The 20978-nt window shown below is 36.4% G+C and overlaps 1 protein-coding gene across 4 annotated transcripts in view; it reads right to left on the bottom strand.

The window, feature by feature from the left end:
* Window positions 1-19101, bottom strand: part of LOC138122977 (sperm-specific sodium:proton exchanger-like) — a 96780-nt gene extending 77679 nt beyond the window's left edge. The window contains exons 1-8 of one of the 4 annotated variants that reach the window (XM_069037424.1): window positions 18790-19101; window positions 18510-18744; window positions 18159-18464; window positions 17390-18113; window positions 16635-17345; window positions 16086-16585; window positions 15789-16037; window positions 15492-15720 (exon numbers count right to left, since the gene is read on the bottom strand). In XM_069037424.1, coding sequence (XP_068893525.1) covers window positions 15596-15720; window positions 15789-16037; window positions 16086-16585; window positions 16635-17345; window positions 17390-18113; window positions 18159-18464; window positions 18510-18744; window positions 18790-18927 — 2988 coding nt within the window. In that variant the 5' untranslated portion in view covers window positions 18928-19101 and the 3' untranslated portion in view covers window positions 15492-15595. Of the gene's footprint in view, window positions 1-15491; window positions 15736-15788; window positions 16038-16085; window positions 16586-16634; window positions 17346-17389; window positions 18114-18158; window positions 18465-18509; window positions 18745-18789 lie in introns of those variants that run through there. The other 3 variants (XM_069037425.1, XM_069037426.1, XM_069037423.1) reach the window with 3 other exon arrangements.
* Between the last annotated feature and the right edge of the window lie 1877 nt (window positions 19102-20978).

Genomic DNA, 20978 nt, shown 5'->3' with positions numbered 1-20978 from the left:
GGGACATCAACGTCATTGTCTTGACTTTTAATGTGAAATAACCCTTATCTGATTTTAACCCTACTTTGAATTGATTGACGTTGTCATTAATTATTGTAGGTTGTAGCGTGCTTACGCACGTAGTGAATATTTATTTATCAAAAGAAAAGGGCATTTGGAAAAGGAAAATAGGAGTACATATAAAATAAATTTTTAAACTGTCAGCTGGAATAGTGTAAAAAAATGATAATAAAGCTTGAACTACATCGAATTTTTCAAAACTGACAGAAATTTGATGTCCCACTTTTTTTGCCCGCAATAGTACATAAAGTCCATTCAAAAAACATCTGGACTGTCAAAATCAAAATTGCAGTTGTTAGGTTGGTTAAATCATTAGTTATTTTCATATTGGCCGGTCGGTATCTATGATTTTTTGATTTTTCAAACTATTTATTTGTTTAAATTGACATTGTCAAATAAATTGCAAATTATTTAAGTGCATTTTGTAAAAAGGTTAAAATGGAAAGTTCAAAACGAATTATGGTGGTTCTATTGGCGCGAGAGAAGAGGGCCATAACAAATTATTATATTATCCATAAAGCCATACCTTCAACAAAAAACGTTTCTGATTTTAACCCAACTGTGGAGAAACAGCATCTTGCATTGTGAAAATGAAAACCTAATTAAAACTGATTGGTTAACGATGTGGGTATTAAAGATGTTGTACCCAATATATCCTTAGCGGAATTTCAATTTTGGTTATTGTTTAGTTTTTACCGGTTTTCAGTTTGTCCTGTGTCACCTTCTGTTTTTCTTTGTGTTTTTTATAAACTTGATTAAATTGCTACAGTTCTTTAATTTGCTGCATTTCGTTTCAAATGTTCAAAATATTTTTAGTTCAATGATTAAAAAGGAAAACATAACCTAAATTTATTTTGTAACTAAATTTTGACGTCGGTACACTCTAGCGAAAATTTTTTTATACCCAAGTACAGTCAAAACAAGCATTTTATTTAAAATTTAATTTTGAGAGTCCAGGAGTTTTTTGAATTTACTATAGTTGTTTTATTTCTATTCCAATTTATTTGCGTAGGCATGTAGATGCATGTGGCAACTGTGTGGGTGGGATAGAGTTGACATTTTTTGATAGTTCATAGTCGCGCAATTTTGAAAGTTGTCAAATCAATGTGTAATGGAATTAAAAAAATTAAATGCACGCTTATGAAATGTCATACAAATGTCAACTCTATCCCATTCACAGAGTTGCCACATAAATTTTCGTACATAGTTGCGATACTTGTTCACAATCATTTTGAATCACCCAATAAAACTGCTTGAGATTCATTGTCATTTCAAATTTAATGGAAGAAAATAAATCATTGGTTAGGACATGAAATTCTGACTTAATTAAATTGTGACTTAAATTCTGGAACAAAACCGCATCACATTCCAGGGACATCACACATTTCCAGCATTTCAGCAGTGTAGAATACTGCCGATAGAATTCATCTCCCATGTAAAATTCTTCATTTTTACTTTGTTTACACATTGCCAATAGCTTTTCACAAATTCACAAAACGATCACAAACAAATTTAGGTATTGAAATTTGGACAAGACAACGTCTGTCGGGTCAGCTAGTAAATACATAAAGGTGGTTTTAGAATGTAGGATGACAGCACGATGACACCAGCGTCCAAAATTTATTGATCGCGACTGTACAGTCGGGACATTCTGCAAATTCGTGTCCAGTCGTCATAGCTGGATACAGAAACGCAAGAGCCAGTAGCGTAACACTTAAAAGACTTTAAGGGCCCCACAGACTGCGTTTTTGTTCGATGAACAAGTCTATTCGAACAAAAACGATGCAAATCTGAAGTGTTTGGAAAACCGTCGTTTTTGCTCGCGAACAAAAATGAGGAAAATTATCAGGTTTACCCTGATTATGTCCGTCGAACTTGTTCGACAGACTTGTCAATTCGAGCAAATCCGAAGTGTGTGCGGTGAACGGTTTTAAAAAACGTCGGTTTTTGCAGTGATGTAGTACCAAATAATAAAACCAGATTTTGACGATTTGTATTTCGCGACAAATTATTGTTTGAAAATGACGGATTTTCGCCAGATTAACAGAAAGTTCTTGCTGGAATTTATAGAACTCTTCGCAGTCTTCCGTGTTTATGGAAAATATATGCTTTTATAGCTAATGCCGCCGCCAATGCATACAAATACAGGGTGATTTACGAGGAATAATGAGCCCGATGGAATAGAAAATGCAACCCGCAATTCATCAGGAGAAAAACCCGGACATTTACCGCTTCGATGTCCGGCTTTTTGTTCCAATGTATTGTGGGTTGCATTTTCTATTCCGCCGGGCTCATTATTCCTCGTAAATCACCCTGTATAGCTTGACATTTATTCACTCATTAAAACCTTTAAATAAAGCTGAAGTGTGTGTGCAACTCGTGTTCGTCGTTTTTGTTCGAACAGACTTGTTCGTCGAACAAAACCGTCGAACAAAAACGCAGTATGTGGGGCCCTTAAAGGGCCCTATACACCTAGCGTTTTGTTAGCAGGACTTGCTTGCGCATGCGAGTATGTGATACAAGTTTGTCAGAAACACACACTTTCTGGCATGTTTGTCAAACTTGTTTGCGTAAATTCGTATGAGATACAAGTCTTGTCCACACACGAATGAAAATTTGTATGACAGCACACGGTTTGCTCAAACAAAATTTAGTAAAATCACAGTGAGTAATCGATTTTTGTGTACCGTGATGTATGTTCATACAAGTACAAGTCTATCAAACGTGTTTGATATTTTTGCGGTGTGGCTTAACTTCGCGTTCAGTCGGTGAACATCGCTACAGTTTCTTGAGTATTCAATAAATGGGTCTGCACGTTTCGGGAAGAATTTTGCCAAGCGCCTGTGGAGAAATTAATGCAGAAAATGTAAGGTCTTCATATGATCGTCCAGTGGCCAAAAAACGAATTGTTATTGCTAACCGTTCTTCAGCTGTAATAGCTGTCCTCAGAACTTTCTCGATAAGGTATCTATCTTTTTCCAACAAACTCATAACGTTTTCTTCAGACATCGTCAAGTAGTTGCAATAATCTTTAGATGAACTTCGTAGCTCTTCCATTAATTGTAATTCTCTTTTCCTCTTTTTTGATTGTTCATTGAGTGTAGATCAGTTAATTCTGCTAAAGTTTGTCCAGCGAGAGATTGGTTGACATAAATACAATCAAAATCTCCCAATCTCTTTCTGGACAAAGTATAGGTATAATAAGTAAGTATGTATACAGCCTGTGCATTCTCAAACTCGAACATAGGCAATTAACATTGTATTGAATGTTTTTAGTGATTCCTGCTCGCCAATTGAACTTACAGGTAAGGTAATGGTATCACTAGAAAGATAAAATTATTGCGCTTGAAATGATACTTATAATAAGATTAAAGGTGCTATTTTTATTTTAAAGTACTAATTTAAAACTTGGCGATTTTTAAATATGACATGCCATGATTTTCAAATTGGACAGCATTTGTCAAAAAACTTAGTAATTTGTTGGGTTAAGTCAGCGAATTTCGGTAAATTACTGTCAAAATTATTTACGGAAAAATGAATAGTTATTCCATTCAGATTAAGATAAATTTCTCTTGAAGTAGGTTTATGTAAATCGCGGATACTGAATGTCCTCAAGAAGAAAAAATATCATCCCTACAAGACACAGTGTCATCAACAGATTTTTGCAGTTGAAGAAAGTAAGAGTGAAATCTGCAATGAAGATTTCACTCGTGCTAATAATCGTTGCTTTTTTTCGACATTTTGCTTCACAGACGAATCTACTTTTACACTAAATAACGAACCAAATGTTCAAAACATGCGATATTGGGCTCAAGAAAACCCTCGAGTAAATATTCTTGCTAGAACTCAGTATTCTCAAAACATTCATATTATCTGGACTGGGATTTTTAATAACAATATTATTGGTGCAAAGGGAAATTTAAATTCAGCAAATTATTTAGATTTATTATTAACTAAGGTAGGAACTGCATTGTAATTTTTTCAAATAATTTATAATAAAAACTGCTTAAACTGTTAATTACTTTAATATTATATAGCCTAAGGGAGTCCGTTTCGGCTCAGGGACGCGAGGGTCGCGGGTTCGATTCTGACCCAGGGCGAAATTTAAAATAATAAAAAAAGGCTATATTCTGTCTCGTGATTCGGAAGTCACGTTAAGCCATTGGTCCCGGTCTATTGAGTTGGTCACCATGCCCCTCATAGATTTGTAAAACCAGTTCTAGACTGTGTAACAAATTTTTTTGTAACAAATTTTTTAATTCTTTAGATATAGCTGTTCCAAATTCACACAATATAACACAGACATATAATACAAAAATTAATAAATATTTAGAGCTCTCCGTTGCTATGAGAAATCTTTGGTGTTTAGAAAAAATTTCGATTTTACCACTTGTAATTTCAGCAACTGGAAGAGTACCGCAATCTCTTTTTAAAAATTTAAAAATTTTGGAATTAGAGAACACATTGGTGGTTGAAATTCAAAAAGGTATATTATTATACTCATGTCATATCGTGAGGAAATTCCTTAACATTGACACAGAACATAATACACAACAAAGTCAAAATGCGGAGGCGAGACGCCGGTAATTATGTTGATAAGCACTGCACTATTACTTGATAGTAATATCCGTAATAGTGTATGTACTCCGGCAAAATTGCCGTGCCGCCGGGTGGAGGTGGGATACGAGTATTAATTCTTTAATAATGATGTATCAAAATAATGACATAAGATCTATAAACTGAATGCACAGTGTTAATTGCCTATGTTCGACTTTGAGAGTGGACAACCGGTATAATAATTATAATTAGCAAGCGAGCTTGACGTGCTCGTCACACATGTTTGCTGAAAATGACAGCTCCTGGGTGTGTGGCCGAGATTTTAATATTAAAAAATCCACTTGTCTTTCCATACAAGAACATATATTAGCCCCACACTTGACAGCATGCATGAATACAATGTTAGTAGTATACATTTGTTTTATCAAATCCTATAGTATGTGATCATCATATGTGTTGGAAACATGAGTGGGCATACAAGTACTGCAAACAAAACGCTAGGTGTATAGGGCCCTTAAGCGGAACTTAGCTGCAAAGTTTATACCGTGCGATCAACAATTATTTAGATGAAAGAAGGCTTTGAAATTCTAGACGTATGTCGACAAATCTCTGGAATGCATGGAAGTATTTTTGGTTGCATATACCTTTCTCTATCTAAATTTGGAAATTTTTGCCGAAACTCGGTCAAACAGGAAACATGTCCATTCTCCGTTATTGAAAACACCATTACGAAAGTAAGATTAATCTTTTATATTCTGAAGTAAAAACCATTTTTGCGTTAAAATTTGATTCATAGTGACAGTTGCTTGACGTTTATTAGCTAATGTACGATAAGATACGAAAAATCTGACACTGTCCAAATCATAGCAGTCCCACAGTCATTCAAAATGATTGTGGATAAACATGGCAACTACATATGTACTAAAATTTATGTGGCAACTCTGTAGGTAGGATAGAGTTGACCAAGGAAGTTAAATTGAGAGGAAGGCGCCCTATGCTGGTAGTGCATTGAAAATGATCGTTCCTTCTCCAGCAAAATTTTATGACCGTAAAGGTCCTTGAACGGCCCATCGGTATCGCATCGCATTCGCGCCAGTGGCGTCTCTTTATCCCCAGCAACAAGGTCCTATTAACCGTTTTTATGTACTGTTGCGGCCAAATAAAACTGGGCAGCAATTTTTTCTATTGTAATAAAAAACTATTTTTCAAATTAACATTATCCGTCAGTGTTATGTTGTGCCACAGGTATGGGTCTCTTGTTACACGAGAAACTTCATTTTAAAAGCCTGAATTACCAAAATTTATAAAGATGACAAAAATGTCAATTTAGTGGTCGCTTTTATTTGGCCGCAACTGTACTTTATGTTACAATAAATGTACCAGTGCGCCCCATCGTTTACAGTGGACGATACGCCACTGGCAAAGTCCCCACTAACCACTGTTTTATGGTTGCTCACGATTTGGCGGGTGGCATCACTTTTTCAAACTGACCTTCCTTCTTCTCATTTAACTTCCTTGGAGAAAACATAAAAATGTAAAACTGGCTTAAGTACAACTAGCTTCACTTTTGATTTTTGTATGTAATTTTTATCATACTGACATGCCAAAAATAAACTTTCGAATGTCTAATAGTTTCAAACGTCAATCATAATGACAATAAAGCGTGGCTTACACTGACATTTTTTGAATTGACATATATTTGACGTCTAAAATTCCGTGTCCGCAACTGTACAGGCAAGGGCGTAGCAAAGGGGGGGGGGGGGCGGCAGGTGGGCCCGTAAGTTTCGTAACATGAGTCAGACTAATATCGCCGATAAGTAGTGATACTGGCGGTAGCTTTTACCGCCGGAAATCTGTCGACTAGTTTGTCTCATGTTTATTATCTATAATTAACAACCTTGTATAAAAAAAACAAATGCACGCATATGAAATGTCATACAAATGTAAACATAAATGTTCGTACATAGTTGCCATATTTATCCACAACCATTATGAATCACCCACTATAATAATTTTTTTCGATGCCTCCCTAGAAAGTGAGTCTGTATTCATGGTTACCAGTGGGTGAAGGTTTCACTTTCGCTCACCCATAATTGAAATTCGATTTTATGAAAAAGAATTTGTATATTGAAAATAATAACCAATAATAACTATAACAATCATTTTACATAATTCATTACAACGACAGCTACCGAATATGCCCTTCATTAGTACAACTTTCTGAAGGATCCACTCTTGGGCCGCCGCTTCCAGTAAAAACTTGCAAACATCGTTTCTTGAAAAAGGTGCAGCTTTTTTCGGCTGATAGTTTCTACATTTTGTTTTCAAAAAGGAGGTAAGACCTCGGGTAAGACTGCTGAACCTGTACCATTTATTATACAGGTTATTCTAAATGATTGTAGTCCTAGTAGGCCTAAAAATCGAATGTAAAATTTATGGTTGCCGCTCCATACAAAAAACATCAAAATGATGTGAATAAGTGAGTACACACCTTTCACATACAGGAGTTGAATTAGGTGCAAAACAACTCAATATTTTTGGATCCAATTGTTAATTTTAAAAAAGTAAATAAAATCCTCATCACCGCTCTTTTTACCTAAACAATTAAAGTGACAGCGACAAAAATTGACAGTTCACTGAAAGCGGCAAAAATTTCATAACATGGGCTTCGACTACAATCATTTATAATAACCCTGTATTAAAACAACTAATAACTTATTAAAAAACCTCTTATATACTATACAGTGTATTCGTCAATTATGATTTATGAATACCGCTATCACGCTGAAGCGGCTTCTATCGGGACTTCAAATAAATATATATTTAGAGTAGGCGTAGGCGACATTTTTATTCTGTTAACAGTGTAAAGTAATTTTTGTAGGTAACCAATTATTCTCCGGAGTTACACAGGTTACATGGTAAACTTTTTCCCAATTTCATATTGTCATATTCCGTGGAGGGGGAATAGGGAGAATGGCACTACAAAAATTAAAAATATTTTCTAACCTAATTTTATTTCGTTAAAATGTCAGACGTTTCTTGTGTCATTTTCTACGCTGGAAAAATGTTGCAAACAATTGAATTTCCATAGGTTGCTCTAAATATAAATTTATTTGAAGGCCCGTTATATTTTTAAAATATGCCATCATGACATTTTTTGTCTATTTCTTTGATCCGTCTCACGCACTGCAATTGTGCACATTTTTCCAATTCTTTCTGATATCGTAATTTTGATTTAGTAAGCAACATTTGGTACTTCGAGGCACTTGCCTCTTCCAAGACATCATCAGGAACATACTGACTTTGAAGGTTTGCAGATATTTGTACCTGTAATAGAACCCCATAAAAATTGACCATTTAGCGAATAATGCCTTATACAAGTGTTGGTGTTTTTCGAGGGGCTAAAAGTTTTTCAAAAAAAGTTTGGAAGCCACTGAATTTTATGAAAAAATGGGTTAAAAACAATCATAGTAGACTTTTTTTGTTGTCATTTAATTCAAAATTAAATCACTTTGACAAGAAATCACAAATATCTTTCACCAACCTGGAGAAAACTGATATGATTTTTGCTCTATGACGAAGCCCCTGGACATTCAGAGCTAGCACGGCAAATCTACGGTGAAAGGTTGCCTCAAAGGATACTTCCAAATGCACAAACATTTGTAAACGTTGTGCAGCATCTTCGTGATTTCGAACGTTTCGAAAGGAATAAGCGTGATCTTGGCCGCCAACGAGAAGATCGCATTTTAGTTGTAGAAGAAGACATTTCTCGCGAAATCCAAGAGCGTCACTTCCAGAAGTCATTTTAATTAACGTGTGGGTTCTGATTGTTGAAAATCATCTCGTAGGTCCCCATGTTTTACCTCGTCGTCTGAATGTAGATGGTTATCTTCAATTTTTAAAGTTTTGCCCGAATTAGGTAGTCGAGGTAATACAGAGTTTTCTCGTTACGTTCCGTTAAAATAACCGGTACGCTATTCGCGAGCAATTACTGTAACCGCTTATTCAAATAACGGGGGTAATGAATCGGTTACGCTCGTAGAGGGATATGGAGGGAGCACTGTTCAAAAAAGTTGTTACGACCGCGTTTTTCTGTAGACCTAATAAAAGGTCTCCAGATGAGCCGAGCGAAACCGTCATCTTTTCAGTGGCGTCCCTTTAACTTTTTTCTGGCGACAATTTTCGTTGGAATTTTAGGAAGACGACCGTAAATATTTAGTTCAAAATAAAAACACATAAGAGTTATACAACTGAAAAAATACAAAGAGAATTCACTCAACCGGTTCACGTGTAAAAAACCAAATCCCAGTAAAATGACAGAACACCGACGCCTATGAAGCATCTGATGCCCAACGACCCTCGTCACGAAATTTCACGAAGTACTGGCGGTACTAGAGAGTTTTCGCGTGACGTTCCGTTAAAATAACCGGTACGCTATTCGCGAGCAATTACCGTAATCGCTTATTGTAATAATGAATCGGTTACGCTATTGCCTAGCAACACCGGTGTTAGCGTACACGGTTATCTGAAAAACGTAAAGGCCGATTTATAGTTCCGTAACATGCACGTATGGCATAACATATCAAAATTGAATCCTATTGAATCAAATGTATTCATTTATAGATCCGTTAACATAACATAAGTCCGTATACGTTTACATATGAATTGGCCAATTTCAATTATTATGTTATGTAGGTACCATGAAAGTTACGGAATTTTAATATTTTTCCATAGAAACGGTTACGTGTAGGTATGCTGTCAATAAATTCAATTTAAAAACATTATTGAAAAGGTAGAAAATATGAAGGAAATTTTAATCGTACAGTGTGTTGAAAGATTCAAAGCACTGTACGATAAATCTTCCAAAGACTTTGAGGACGGTGTGACGAAGGAAATGATTTGGAGTAGCTGATTTATCCATGTTTTTGTAACGCGTTGTTTTTTCGTGGTTTCTTCCTTCTTTCTTTATTACGATCTATCTCGTGTAAGACCACAGCCCAGGCAGCAGCTTCTAAAACCACGTTTTCACAAAACATATTTGACAATTAGTTTGACACTTAAAAAGTCAACAATCATATCACGTTTTGTCATGAACTATAAATTGAATTTTTAAAGTTATGTTATGTTTATGATTTTTGACTATGTTATGCTATATGTATACGGAACTATAAATCGTGCTTTAATTGAATTTTAAAAGTTATGTTATGTGGTAGGTACTTTTATGATTGGTGCACCGCCCCATTACGTTCAAAACGCCGGTCAGGAAATTCGTGAATTTTGAATCGAGTTCGGCTTTCTTCGACACATCGTTCTGAAGCTTGCATTGCAAACGATGGCAAGCATTTCTAGCAACTTCTTAGAAGTTTCATTTCATGGCTTTACTCACAATTACAGTATTTTTACTTTGTTGGTTTAAGCCTTTGTTGTCTTCTGAATCAGGTTGGTCGTACGTCAAAATTGCCCGCCAAATTTCAGCGTTTCCCAAACAAATTGATTCCTTTGATTTTTTTCTAAACATTTGTATAAGGCAAGTTGGGTTATTTTGCCTTCTTTTAACACGTTACCTCAGGTTAAAATATCTGCATAATTTTCAAAGTCAGATTGTATAATTCTTCATCATCCGTTCCACAACGAATACACAATCACTTTATTGACGTTACAGAACTTTGTTTATTTTGTATTTTTTTTCCATAGTAACACTTTCTCTAATCTCCAAACATGTGATTTACTTGTTTTATTTTAATTTTATTTGAAATTTTGAATACAAAGTTACAGACTCTTTTTCTAAGGAGGTATGTCAGGTATCGAACAAAACGAAATACAGCACTCGAGAGTAAGGCCGCTTTTGTTCAAGTCAATTGGACGTTCGTCCATCGTGAACGAACGTGCACTTCGTGTGAATGTGGCTATGACATCTGGCAACATTGCTGGTAGCAGCTACGGAACAAATAAAATTCCCTAAGTGCTTGTTCATAATGGACATAAGACATAAGAAATACATAAGAGATACCTAAGAATAATTTGCAAATTTGGGCAATTGGAAAATAATTTTGTATCCATATAACTCGAATATGATTCTTCGTGCCTTTTTGTACACAACAATAATGTTCACTGAGGTTACTTCTCATAAGTTACGTAAAAATTAATAGTATATCCACTGCATGTATCGTGAATTTCTTATGCCTTATCTCAAGCTTATGTCCATTGTGAATAAGCACTAAGAATAATTTGTAAATTTGGGCAATTGGAAAATAATTTCTGTGTTCATATAACTCGAAATTGATTCTCCATGACTTTTTTGTACACAACAATAATGTTCACTGAGGTCACTTTTCATAAGTTACGTAAAATTAATAGTATATGTATGTACTATCGGTGGACATAAAAACCTGGGACAAACGTCACAATTGTATAAAGTCAAAAATCAGAAATATACATTGGGTAAATTTGGCTTTTACAAACAAGGTTATAAAAATTATGACATATTGTCAGAAACACCAAGTTAAAGTTCAGTTCTTTAACGTTCTCTTCATTGACAATGATTTTATATAATAACACAATTGATCTAGCATCTCTTACTTTCAAGGAGTTAATTTTAAATACTGACGATTTTTATTTTGAGTGACAATTCAAAAGTCTGATATACAATGAGCAAATTTTGGATGTCCCAGGTTTTAATGTCCACCGATAGTACCTATCATGCATTCCTTATGTCAAGCTTATGTCCATTGTGAACAAGGACTAATAGAAATTGATAGCTTTCATGTTAGGTTAGGGTTAAGTTCCAAAACCATACTCCAATGCTCTGAGTTTACTTCACTTCGTTCCAAAATAAAGAGTACTGAACTCTACAGAATACTATCCTGACGTTCCATTATTATGGCAAATCTGTAGAGCTTGCTATTTCGTACTCTACTAAATTAGGAGGGTAGCTAATACTCTGACAACTCAAAATTTTTACATTCGGTTTTGAAACTGTTAGAAATCTTGCCACGTCATTGGTTGCAGGTCTCCGTCATTAATAATGAATAAAAGCATTAGTGACAATAATATCTACCTAATTGTGAAATCAGCAATAAAAATAAAAATTTAAAAACAAAAACATCGAGACTACATACTTAACGTGTCGTTCCGAAACTCATTTACTTTATCCTTACATCGTCTCTTATTTCATAATAGTCTATTATACTTTAACTTTTATTCCGGAGTAGGTTTTGGAACTTAGCCTAGGTTGAAACGGTAACATCGTTGCCAGCTTGAACGTATTTCGAGTTGAATCATAATTTGAGTATGAATTCCTCTGAAACTCGAACTTGAATATTTATAAAAACAAATATGCAAGGTTTATTAATACTATACAGGGTTATTCACGTAAGATGACGAGCCTGACTAGGTAAAAATACAACCCAAAAGACAATTCACAAAGCAATCTCGATCCCAATTACATTATCTGTCATTTGGTGCGATTCTGTTTTAAAATTTACCAATATTGCTACATAACAAGGTTGTAGTTGCTATGATATGAAGCTGTTGATTGGTTGGATCTATGCAAAATCAATGTTGTTCAATAACAATATTGCTAAATTTTGAAACAGAATCGCACTAATTATGCGCATTAAACTAGACAGCTTTTAACGTCAGCCTAATGAATGTCAAGTTCTGACAGAAAAATACCTCTCCCAGCAAAATATGATTTAATAATAATTATAATAATAAGAAATTAAATATTCACCCTGAGACGGAGGGTTTTATATTTGCAATACAAGATCGTGTTATAAATACAAGAAATTATAAAAAACACATATGCGGTTTGGAATCGATAATTGATAAATGTAGGATTTGCGGAACTGAAGGGGAAACAATTGAACACATAATTTCTTCTTGCACCGTTTTGGCTCAAAGCGAATATAAGAAACATGATATATTAGCTAAAATTATATACACGAATTTAGCTGTTAAATTCAATTTATTAAAGAATACACAACCACATTATAGTTATACACCAGAAAGTTGTTTGGAAAATGATAATTACAAATTATATTTTGATCGAACAGTTTTAACTGACATTCATATTAAGCATAACAGACCAGACCTTATTATTTTAAATAAACAACAAAAGCAAGCATATCTTTTAGATATAGCTGTTCCAAATTCACAGAATATAACACAGACATATAACACAAAAATTAATAAATATTTGCTATGAGAAATTTTTGGTGTTTAAAAAAATATCGATTTTACCACTTATAATTTCAGCAACGGGAATAGTACCGCAATCTCTTTTTAAAAATTTAAAAATTCTAGATTTAGGTAACACATTGATAGTTGAAATTCAAAAAGGTATATTATTATACTCATGTCACATCGTAAGGAAGTTCCTTAACATTGACACAGAACATAATAAAACATAACAAAGTCAAAATGTGGAGGCGAGACGCCGGTAATTATGTTGAATAGCGCTGCATTATTACTTGATACTAATATCCGTAATAGTGTATGTACTCCGGCAAAATTGCCGTGCCGCCGGGTGGTGGAGGGTTTAGATAAGCAATTAAAATCACAAAAGTAATGGGTAAGTAGGATCATATCGGTTCTGTCATCGTTCGAAAACTTTTTCAAATACTAAATATGAACGAAAAATGCAATGACAGATGTACCTTTCAAATTAATAGAATACCTACTTGGACTCCTGATTTGATTTTTAAATACCAAAACACAATTAATGCTTTGTAAAGTGTATTTTGGGTTGTATTTTTACCTGGTCTGGCTCGTCATCTTACGTGAATAACCCTGTATGTATAACATAACATAATAATAATAATTATTATTATTAGTTAGCGATCGGACAGAGGCAGAAGCCTGTTATGCCCGCGCTATCGAGTATAGGCAGCGCTTAGCATTATGGTCCATCTGGTCGTCTAGATTTTAAAAAACTGTCATATCTTGCTTTAAAATAATCAGCAGTTTTGCAGTTGACAATCTCTGGTGAAAGAGAATTCCATGGGTCGAAAATCCTATTTGTAAGGAAATACTGTTTTGCAGTTGTCACAAATTTGTCCTTCAATAGTTTTAAAGAATGTCCACGTGTGCAACCCCCTTCGTGTAGAGTAAACAGATGCCTAATAGGGGATTGTTCAGAGGACAAAGCGCGAAAAACTACCAGGAGTCCATCAAAGAAAGTCTGACTGTATACTGGGGTTTGCTTCTGCCAAACGGCACTCTAGTTGCTCTCCGCTGAACCGACTCAAGCAATTGAATATCTCGCTGTAAAACAGGAGTCCAAACACAGTTCGCAAATTCCAAGACAAGCCTGACATATTGGGTGATTCAAAATGATTGTGGCCAAGTACATATGGCAACTATGTACGAAAATTTATGTGGCAACTGTGTGGGTAGGGTAGAATTGATATTTCTTTGACAGTTCATAGTCGCGCAATTTTGAAAACTGTCAAATCAATGTGTAATGATATAAAAAAAAAAATCAAATGCACGCTTATGAAATGTCATACAAATGACAACTCTACCTCATCCACACAGTTGCCACATACATTTTCGTACATAGTTGCCATACTTGGCCACAATCATTTTGAATCACCCAATGTGTCTTGTACAGTTTCGCAAATATTGCTGAACTACTTTTGCAGAAGACTTTGTTTAGAAGGAACAGCATGGAGTTGGCCTTCTTAGTTATTTTTAGAATGTGATTGGACCAAGACAAATCAAAGGAGACCGTAACACTCAAATCAGGATAATCCATAATTTTTTAATCAAATTAAATTAGACAACATTGTTCAAATTTGAATGTCGGAGCAATCACGCCATATTTCTGATAGGGATAAAATATAAAATAGAGTCAGTTTATCCAACGTGATAAAAATAAATCACAGCCACCCCCTTATCCACATTCATCGTGAATCGATTATAACCAAGGCGATCTTTATTTAACAGGCCATGACGCTGACCTGAGACAAAATGGCCTACCAGTCTGGCAACATTGCTTCACCAACATTTAGTGAAAAAATTTGAAATCCACTAAACCTGTCATTGTATTTGCATTTGTCAAATATGTATGAGTGATCTAATTTTACGACAGTTCAAATGATGCGTTATTGCACTGTAATGTATACTTTACACCACTTTCTGGACAGAAAAATAACGGTGCTCATTACTGATATAGTTATTAACGTCATAAGGCCGATATGTAGCAAATAACAGACAAGATTGAAGTTTTTTTACTATCAATCGAGTCTGTTATTTGCGTATCGGCCGAATATCGTTCAGTACTTTTCATTATACCAATAATACTTAACATTTAACGATAATTTATTTGTAAGATTGACATTTCTCTTTACTTCAAATTAAATTTACTTGTCATCTGCGCCGTAACCGCAGCAACGGTAGCAAAAAATAACCGCCTTGACCTGTTAAATTTTAACAACGGCTTAGTCTGTTATGGGTGTCATATTAATTAAGAATTGAATACTGTTAAATCCTGATTACAGTATGGTATAATGAAAAATGTCTTTCCAAATTCGCTTCGTCTTCTCATTTGACGGATACTTAAATAAAAGTACGTAATTTAAAGAAAAAGACGCATAATTTGGGTTGCAATTTGGTGCGCAACACTTAAAAGGCATTTTTAATTCAATTTGACGAATTTGACCAAGGACTTGTCAAACTTTATTTTAAATGTCGAATTAATTTCAAAATTTTAGTAACATCGTAGGTCATGGAATGGGCTACCAGGGAATATGGCAAAAAGAGACTTACGCATCGTGTATTGCATTAAATGTTTCGTACTACGAAGCACTAACATTTTATAATATTAAAAGAATTGTAAAAACCGTGTTGTGTCATGAGCGTGCCTTGGATCTTGGAAGCAACAACCATAGCAACAGCTTTTACAAACATTTTATTTTTCGTCTTCAAACGGCGTGAACTGTACAGGGTTATTCACGAGAGGGGCACTTCTGAATTTTTATTTTGCCGCAACCACATTCTCTATGAATTTGCACCCGCCACTGCCCGTGACATTTTCAAAAGGCGCGGCGCTGAATCTTTCTCCCTCCCGCACAACCGAACCAGTGCGCTTTCTTTTGCCAACTTAAAATGTCCCAACTGTACATATGTATGTAGCTTTTTTATTAGTGAAGCAGAAATAAAGACTTTACCTGAAATCAGTATGTAGATTCCTTCAGTGATTGTCCCCTCCTTAACAACGACGTTTCCTGGATCGAACTTCTTGATCACAACATTGTCGTACAAGTAGTCGATGAGATGTTTATCGTCCCCCATCCAAGATATATTTTCAAATATTTCCCTCGGGGTGGAAGCTTCTACTGTTTTAATCGAACGGATCAGTTTATACCTCTCCAGCAGAGATCTTGTCAGTTTGGTAAACTCAGCATCGTCGACCCAACCTAACAAACATGTTTCTTTCAGTTGCCTTGGTAGCTGCTTAATCTAACCTGACACTTTCAAGTCTTTGATGTCTTCCCTCATGCTATGCAAAACCGCTCTTGCAGCGCAATTTGTCTTGACAGTGACTGCAATCCATGGCCTCTCTTTTGAGGCCATCCCCAGCATTTTAATCACCGAAAGTCTGTCCCTCTCTATCTGCTCCCTTATTCTCTGTCTGATTTTATCTTTATCGACGATATTGTGCAGATTCTCCAAAATCTCGTCGTTCGCGGCGACATAATTCTTCCCTAGCTCGTAAGCCATAGCTCGGTCACGATCGATCCTGACGTTCAAACATTGGATAATCTTATCGTGGAATCCCTTACAAGCCTTGATTAGTTTGACGAATCGCAAGACACGAAGAAGCATTGGCGACAAGACGACGTACAACATCTCGCGGTAGTACTCCTGGTCTTGTTGGTGAATTAGTCCCACGACGATCAATTCCATGAGCAGGCTGACAAAAGCCGAACACAAGACGACGAAGTCGATTAGGTTCCAGCACGACCTGAAGAAATGACAACTTTTTAAAGAGTAAAGATTTGGTCGCATCATACCGAAAGTAGGTGCCGAAGCCGTGTTTGCACACGTAGATCCACGAATAGGCGAAGATCGTGATCCAAAATTCGACAAAGTAGATCGTGAAGAAGAGAGCGTCGAGCGAAACTATTATCAGAAACTGAACTGACGTTTGGTGCGAATTGTTCAAAAAGTGGTAAACGACGAAAATTAGATTTAGGAATATGATGGAGTAGATGAAGATCTTAAACCAAATGTGAGTTATGATGCAGAAGCAGATGTACCGCCAGTACATTCTTGGGTGGCTGAGGCTGTCCTCCTGCGACTTGAAGATACTGAGGAGGCGTTCTTTCAAGCATCGATAGAAAGAATTCTCCTTGTTGAACATTTTGAACAGTGGTTGTAGGTCTACGGTTGCGTCTTCCGTGTCTTTGGCGATGTCTAGTGTTTGGTGTAGGATTCTGACTCCCTCTTTTGAAATGATCCCACTTTCGAATTGTCTACTGTACGCCACCTTCTTTAGCTTCAAGACTCGAAGTTTAGCCTCTCGGGTCATCTCTCTCATCTCTTTGGAAGTTGGTTCTGTTGGAATGTTTTTTCTGCATTCGGGGCAAACCGTGAATCTGTATCCTAGAAAGTCCTCATCTTCTAGGCTGTCCTCGAAATCTTCGGTAAAGCCGGCGCCTTTGTACGGATGATTCAGCGCCGTTGCACTCACTACCAGAGGCCAGTTAGCATCAGATACAAATCTGCAAAGCAAGATTAGTGCGATTTTTACCTTATTGAATCTCACCTGTCCATTTTTAGTACTGCAATTGTTCGATCTCTCACTTGGTAAATGTATTTCATGCAGTTGTTTATGTTAGATTGTTTAGCCAACGAGAGTTCAGACAGCCCTACAGCCTTGAATATAAAAGAAATGGATGAACCATTGATGATAAGAAACAAAATGTAAACGATCACCAGGTGCATGAAGAACAAACAAGCTTTGTACTTATCGTCCGCGTACAGATCGTGTACGTTTAGAACTATGCTTAGAGTGAGTGGATTTTTCAATCCTCCCCACACGCATATCACCATATTAGGGCGGTTGAAGCCGTAACCGATCCTCTTTAGAATCGGACTGAAAATCAAAAAGGTGAGGAAGCGTCCAATGTTGGATAGGAGGTAAGTGACGAGGGCGTAGATGTATTCGCCAATGCCAAGACGGTCACCCAGATTTATAGGGATCATGATTCCAGTGATGAAAAAGAGGAGTCCGTTCATGGTACTGATTATTACTATCCAGATGTCCGAGAGCAATTTTTCCATGTCGCTTGGTAAAGCCATGCGTTCTAAACCCATCATCATTCCGCTGAACAAGACACCAATGGTACCAGCGCAAGCTATGGTCTCGCAGAGGGCGAAGCTGAGGTAGCACATGGACATGGTGATGATCATGAGGCAAATGGGTTCTTCGGAGACCAATCGCATTAAGAAGACGCCCAGAAAGCCGACAATGTAGCCCAAAGGAATCCCTGGATAGAGTCTTTGACAATAATACGAACAAACACTAAAATTACCTAAAAGCACGATACGGACTATCCCCATGGCAAATTGGTACCAATGGACGACCCATCCGTTTATATTGTTGTTCAGAGCCTCGTGCACGTACAACACGAGAGTCGCAGATATGATCATCTCTCCCGCGAGCAACACCGTTAAGTGTTTAATGTGAGTGCCGGTGATTTGCTTGAAATAGTTCAACAAATCCATCGGATAGATCGTACTGAACAGAATCCCGAACATCAGTCCATCGACGTAACTCCAGTCCAAATCTAGTATTACCATCATGAGGAGTCCGCAGAAACATGCGTGAAGAAAAGCCACTGAAAAGACCACCTCATTGAGAGTTAAACAAAGTCGCGACTCACTTGGTAACGAGATGATGAGGATCTGGGGCAAGGACTTGAGGAAGGTGTGGACGTCGGTGCAAAACGAAGCACTAAACACGAGCACCGGCAAATATACGCGATGAATATGATCGACAAAAGATTCTCCTACATTTGCGTAGTGTTTCATCCAGATAACGTAGTTGGAACCGATACCCCAAAGTATCCCACACAATATAACAAAGATGGAGTAGGGAATGGGAATGCGAAACTTGACCTGCAACAGATTAGGCAAATTTCAAGTGGAGTTAAAGAGACTTACCCTCCCCAAATGTCGGATCAAAGAGGTTACCACGATAATCCCAAAAACAAATATGTATTTGTAATGCCCCTGTTCGGTCCAACAGTTTACATGGCCCAAGCAACCAAAAAGTACAAGCAAAGTGAAGAATTTCTTCATTTTTGTGATTTGTCTTTGTGTATTGGACGTTTTAAAGATGAACGAAGCTGATGAAATATGAACTGAAATGTTTTGTTATTTGAAAGTTGTTTGTTTAATTTGTTGCCAAGGAGTAGGGTCAGAGCCGCTTATATAGGGTGTCCCAGAACTCGCGCGTCAGCCGTTAACTGCTAATTTTAATATTTAATCTGACAAGGATTCTACAACAAAAAACGCCAAAAGCATGTTAGTTTTCAAATGAAAACGATTTTAAGATAACCAATCACACACGCCTTCCTGAAGGTAACTCTACTAAATGTATGCGTTTCCGAGGAAATGACTTTGTTGTTGCTAAAAAACTGTGATGAAATGTTTGGACAACTTTTATTAAATTCTGTCACTTTGACATTTAACAGAAAACGAAACAACATTAAACGAAAAGTACATTTTTAATGTAGATGTTCAAATTGTGGATTTTCTCCCGACCATACGTGAAGATTGTGACTATTAAAAGTCCCTTTGTGGCAAAAATAGGTTTCATCCGTAAGTAACACATTTGCAAAAAAGCCTGGATTCTCTTCGTGTTCCTGGAGTTCCAATCGAGGTGCATAATCTACGGATAATAGACGTTGAACTTTGGTGTAATGATTCGGGTGTATGTGGTTACCTTTTAAAATGTTTTGAATAGTATTTTTTGATTGATTCAGGATGTCGGCCACATTTCTAACACTTCTCGTTCCATCTTCCATAAATGATTGAAGTACGACTCCTTCCGTATCAGGAGTGCGAACCGTGCGGTCAACACCACCAACTCGTTTTCTATCGGAAACCAAAAAACCAATGGTTCTTGTTCTGTTCACTAAACCTAAAAATACTTCCGAACTAGGATGCCGACGATGTGGAAAGCGTTCACGATACAACCTTGCGGCCGCTTTAGAATTCCTGCCACTTTCCCCGTAGATTATCATCATTTCGGTGTATTCTTCGCGAGTGAATATTTCTTACTGTGTTGCTGTCCAAAAATCGACACTTTTCAAATGTACTAATTAATGTCATTTTGACGTTAGTATAAAACGTTTGCACAGTAAGTTGACCAGACAAATATTGACTTTTTAACATTAATTTTGTTACCTGGTAACAACACTACACGGAATAATTCACCTGATTTTTTTTCGTATAGAGCTTTCAATGTAGCAGAGAAATCTGATAAGTCGTTGAATAAGCATATAAAAGAAAATCTTTCTAATTTTGAAGTACCTCAAATACGAACTGGTTCTAAGAAACGTACAAATTTATCATTAGCTAAGAAAGTAGAAGCAAAAGTAGCCGATTTTGATATCAGAGGAGCTGTTAAATTATTGTCCTCGGATGACTCATTAGCTTCATTCAACGAAGATGTTGCTGAAGAACTTAAAAAAAAACATCCTTCACCATCTCGCGAACTTTTTTTCCCAGACCCTTTCAAACCAGGAGACATTAGTTTAATAGTCAATGAGCAAAACGTTCGAGAAGCTATCAATTCATTTCCTGCCGGTTCTTCACCAGGTTTAGATGGCATGAGACCACAATACTTGAAAGATATCATATCTTTGTCAGCGGGTGAAGCAGGTCAGAAGGCACTAAGAGCTTTAACCAAACTGTGCAATTTTTTATTATCTGGGCAACTTCCTTCAGAAATCTGCCATTTATTGTATGGTGCGTCTTTATGTGCCCTTAACAAAAAAGATGGAGGAATTAGACCGATCGCTATCGGAAACTGTTTGCGAAGATTGACCTCAAAGCTAGCCTGTTTTCAAAGTCGAAATATTGTAAATTCGTATTTATCTCCACACCAACTTGGAGTTGCAACTAAACTAGGATGCGAAGCTGCAATTCATACCACACGAACCTTTGTTAATAACGATCAAAACCGTGGCAAAGTTCTTCTTAAATTAGATTTCAAAAATGCCTTTAACTCAGTCGAACGGGATTGTATTCTGAAAGAAGTCCAATGTCATACCCCACTTCTGTACCCTTATCTTTATCAATGCTATAGAAATCCTTCAACTTTATTTTTCGGTAATCATTTAATT

Source organism: Tenebrio molitor, chromosome 2, assembly GCF_963966145.1.
Source record: "Tenebrio molitor chromosome 2, icTenMoli1.1, whole genome shotgun sequence".
In the NCBI taxonomy this organism is placed as follows: Eukaryota; Metazoa; Arthropoda; class Insecta; order Coleoptera; family Tenebrionidae; genus Tenebrio; species Tenebrio molitor.
This window is presented reverse-complemented; position numbering and strand designations above follow the sequence as displayed.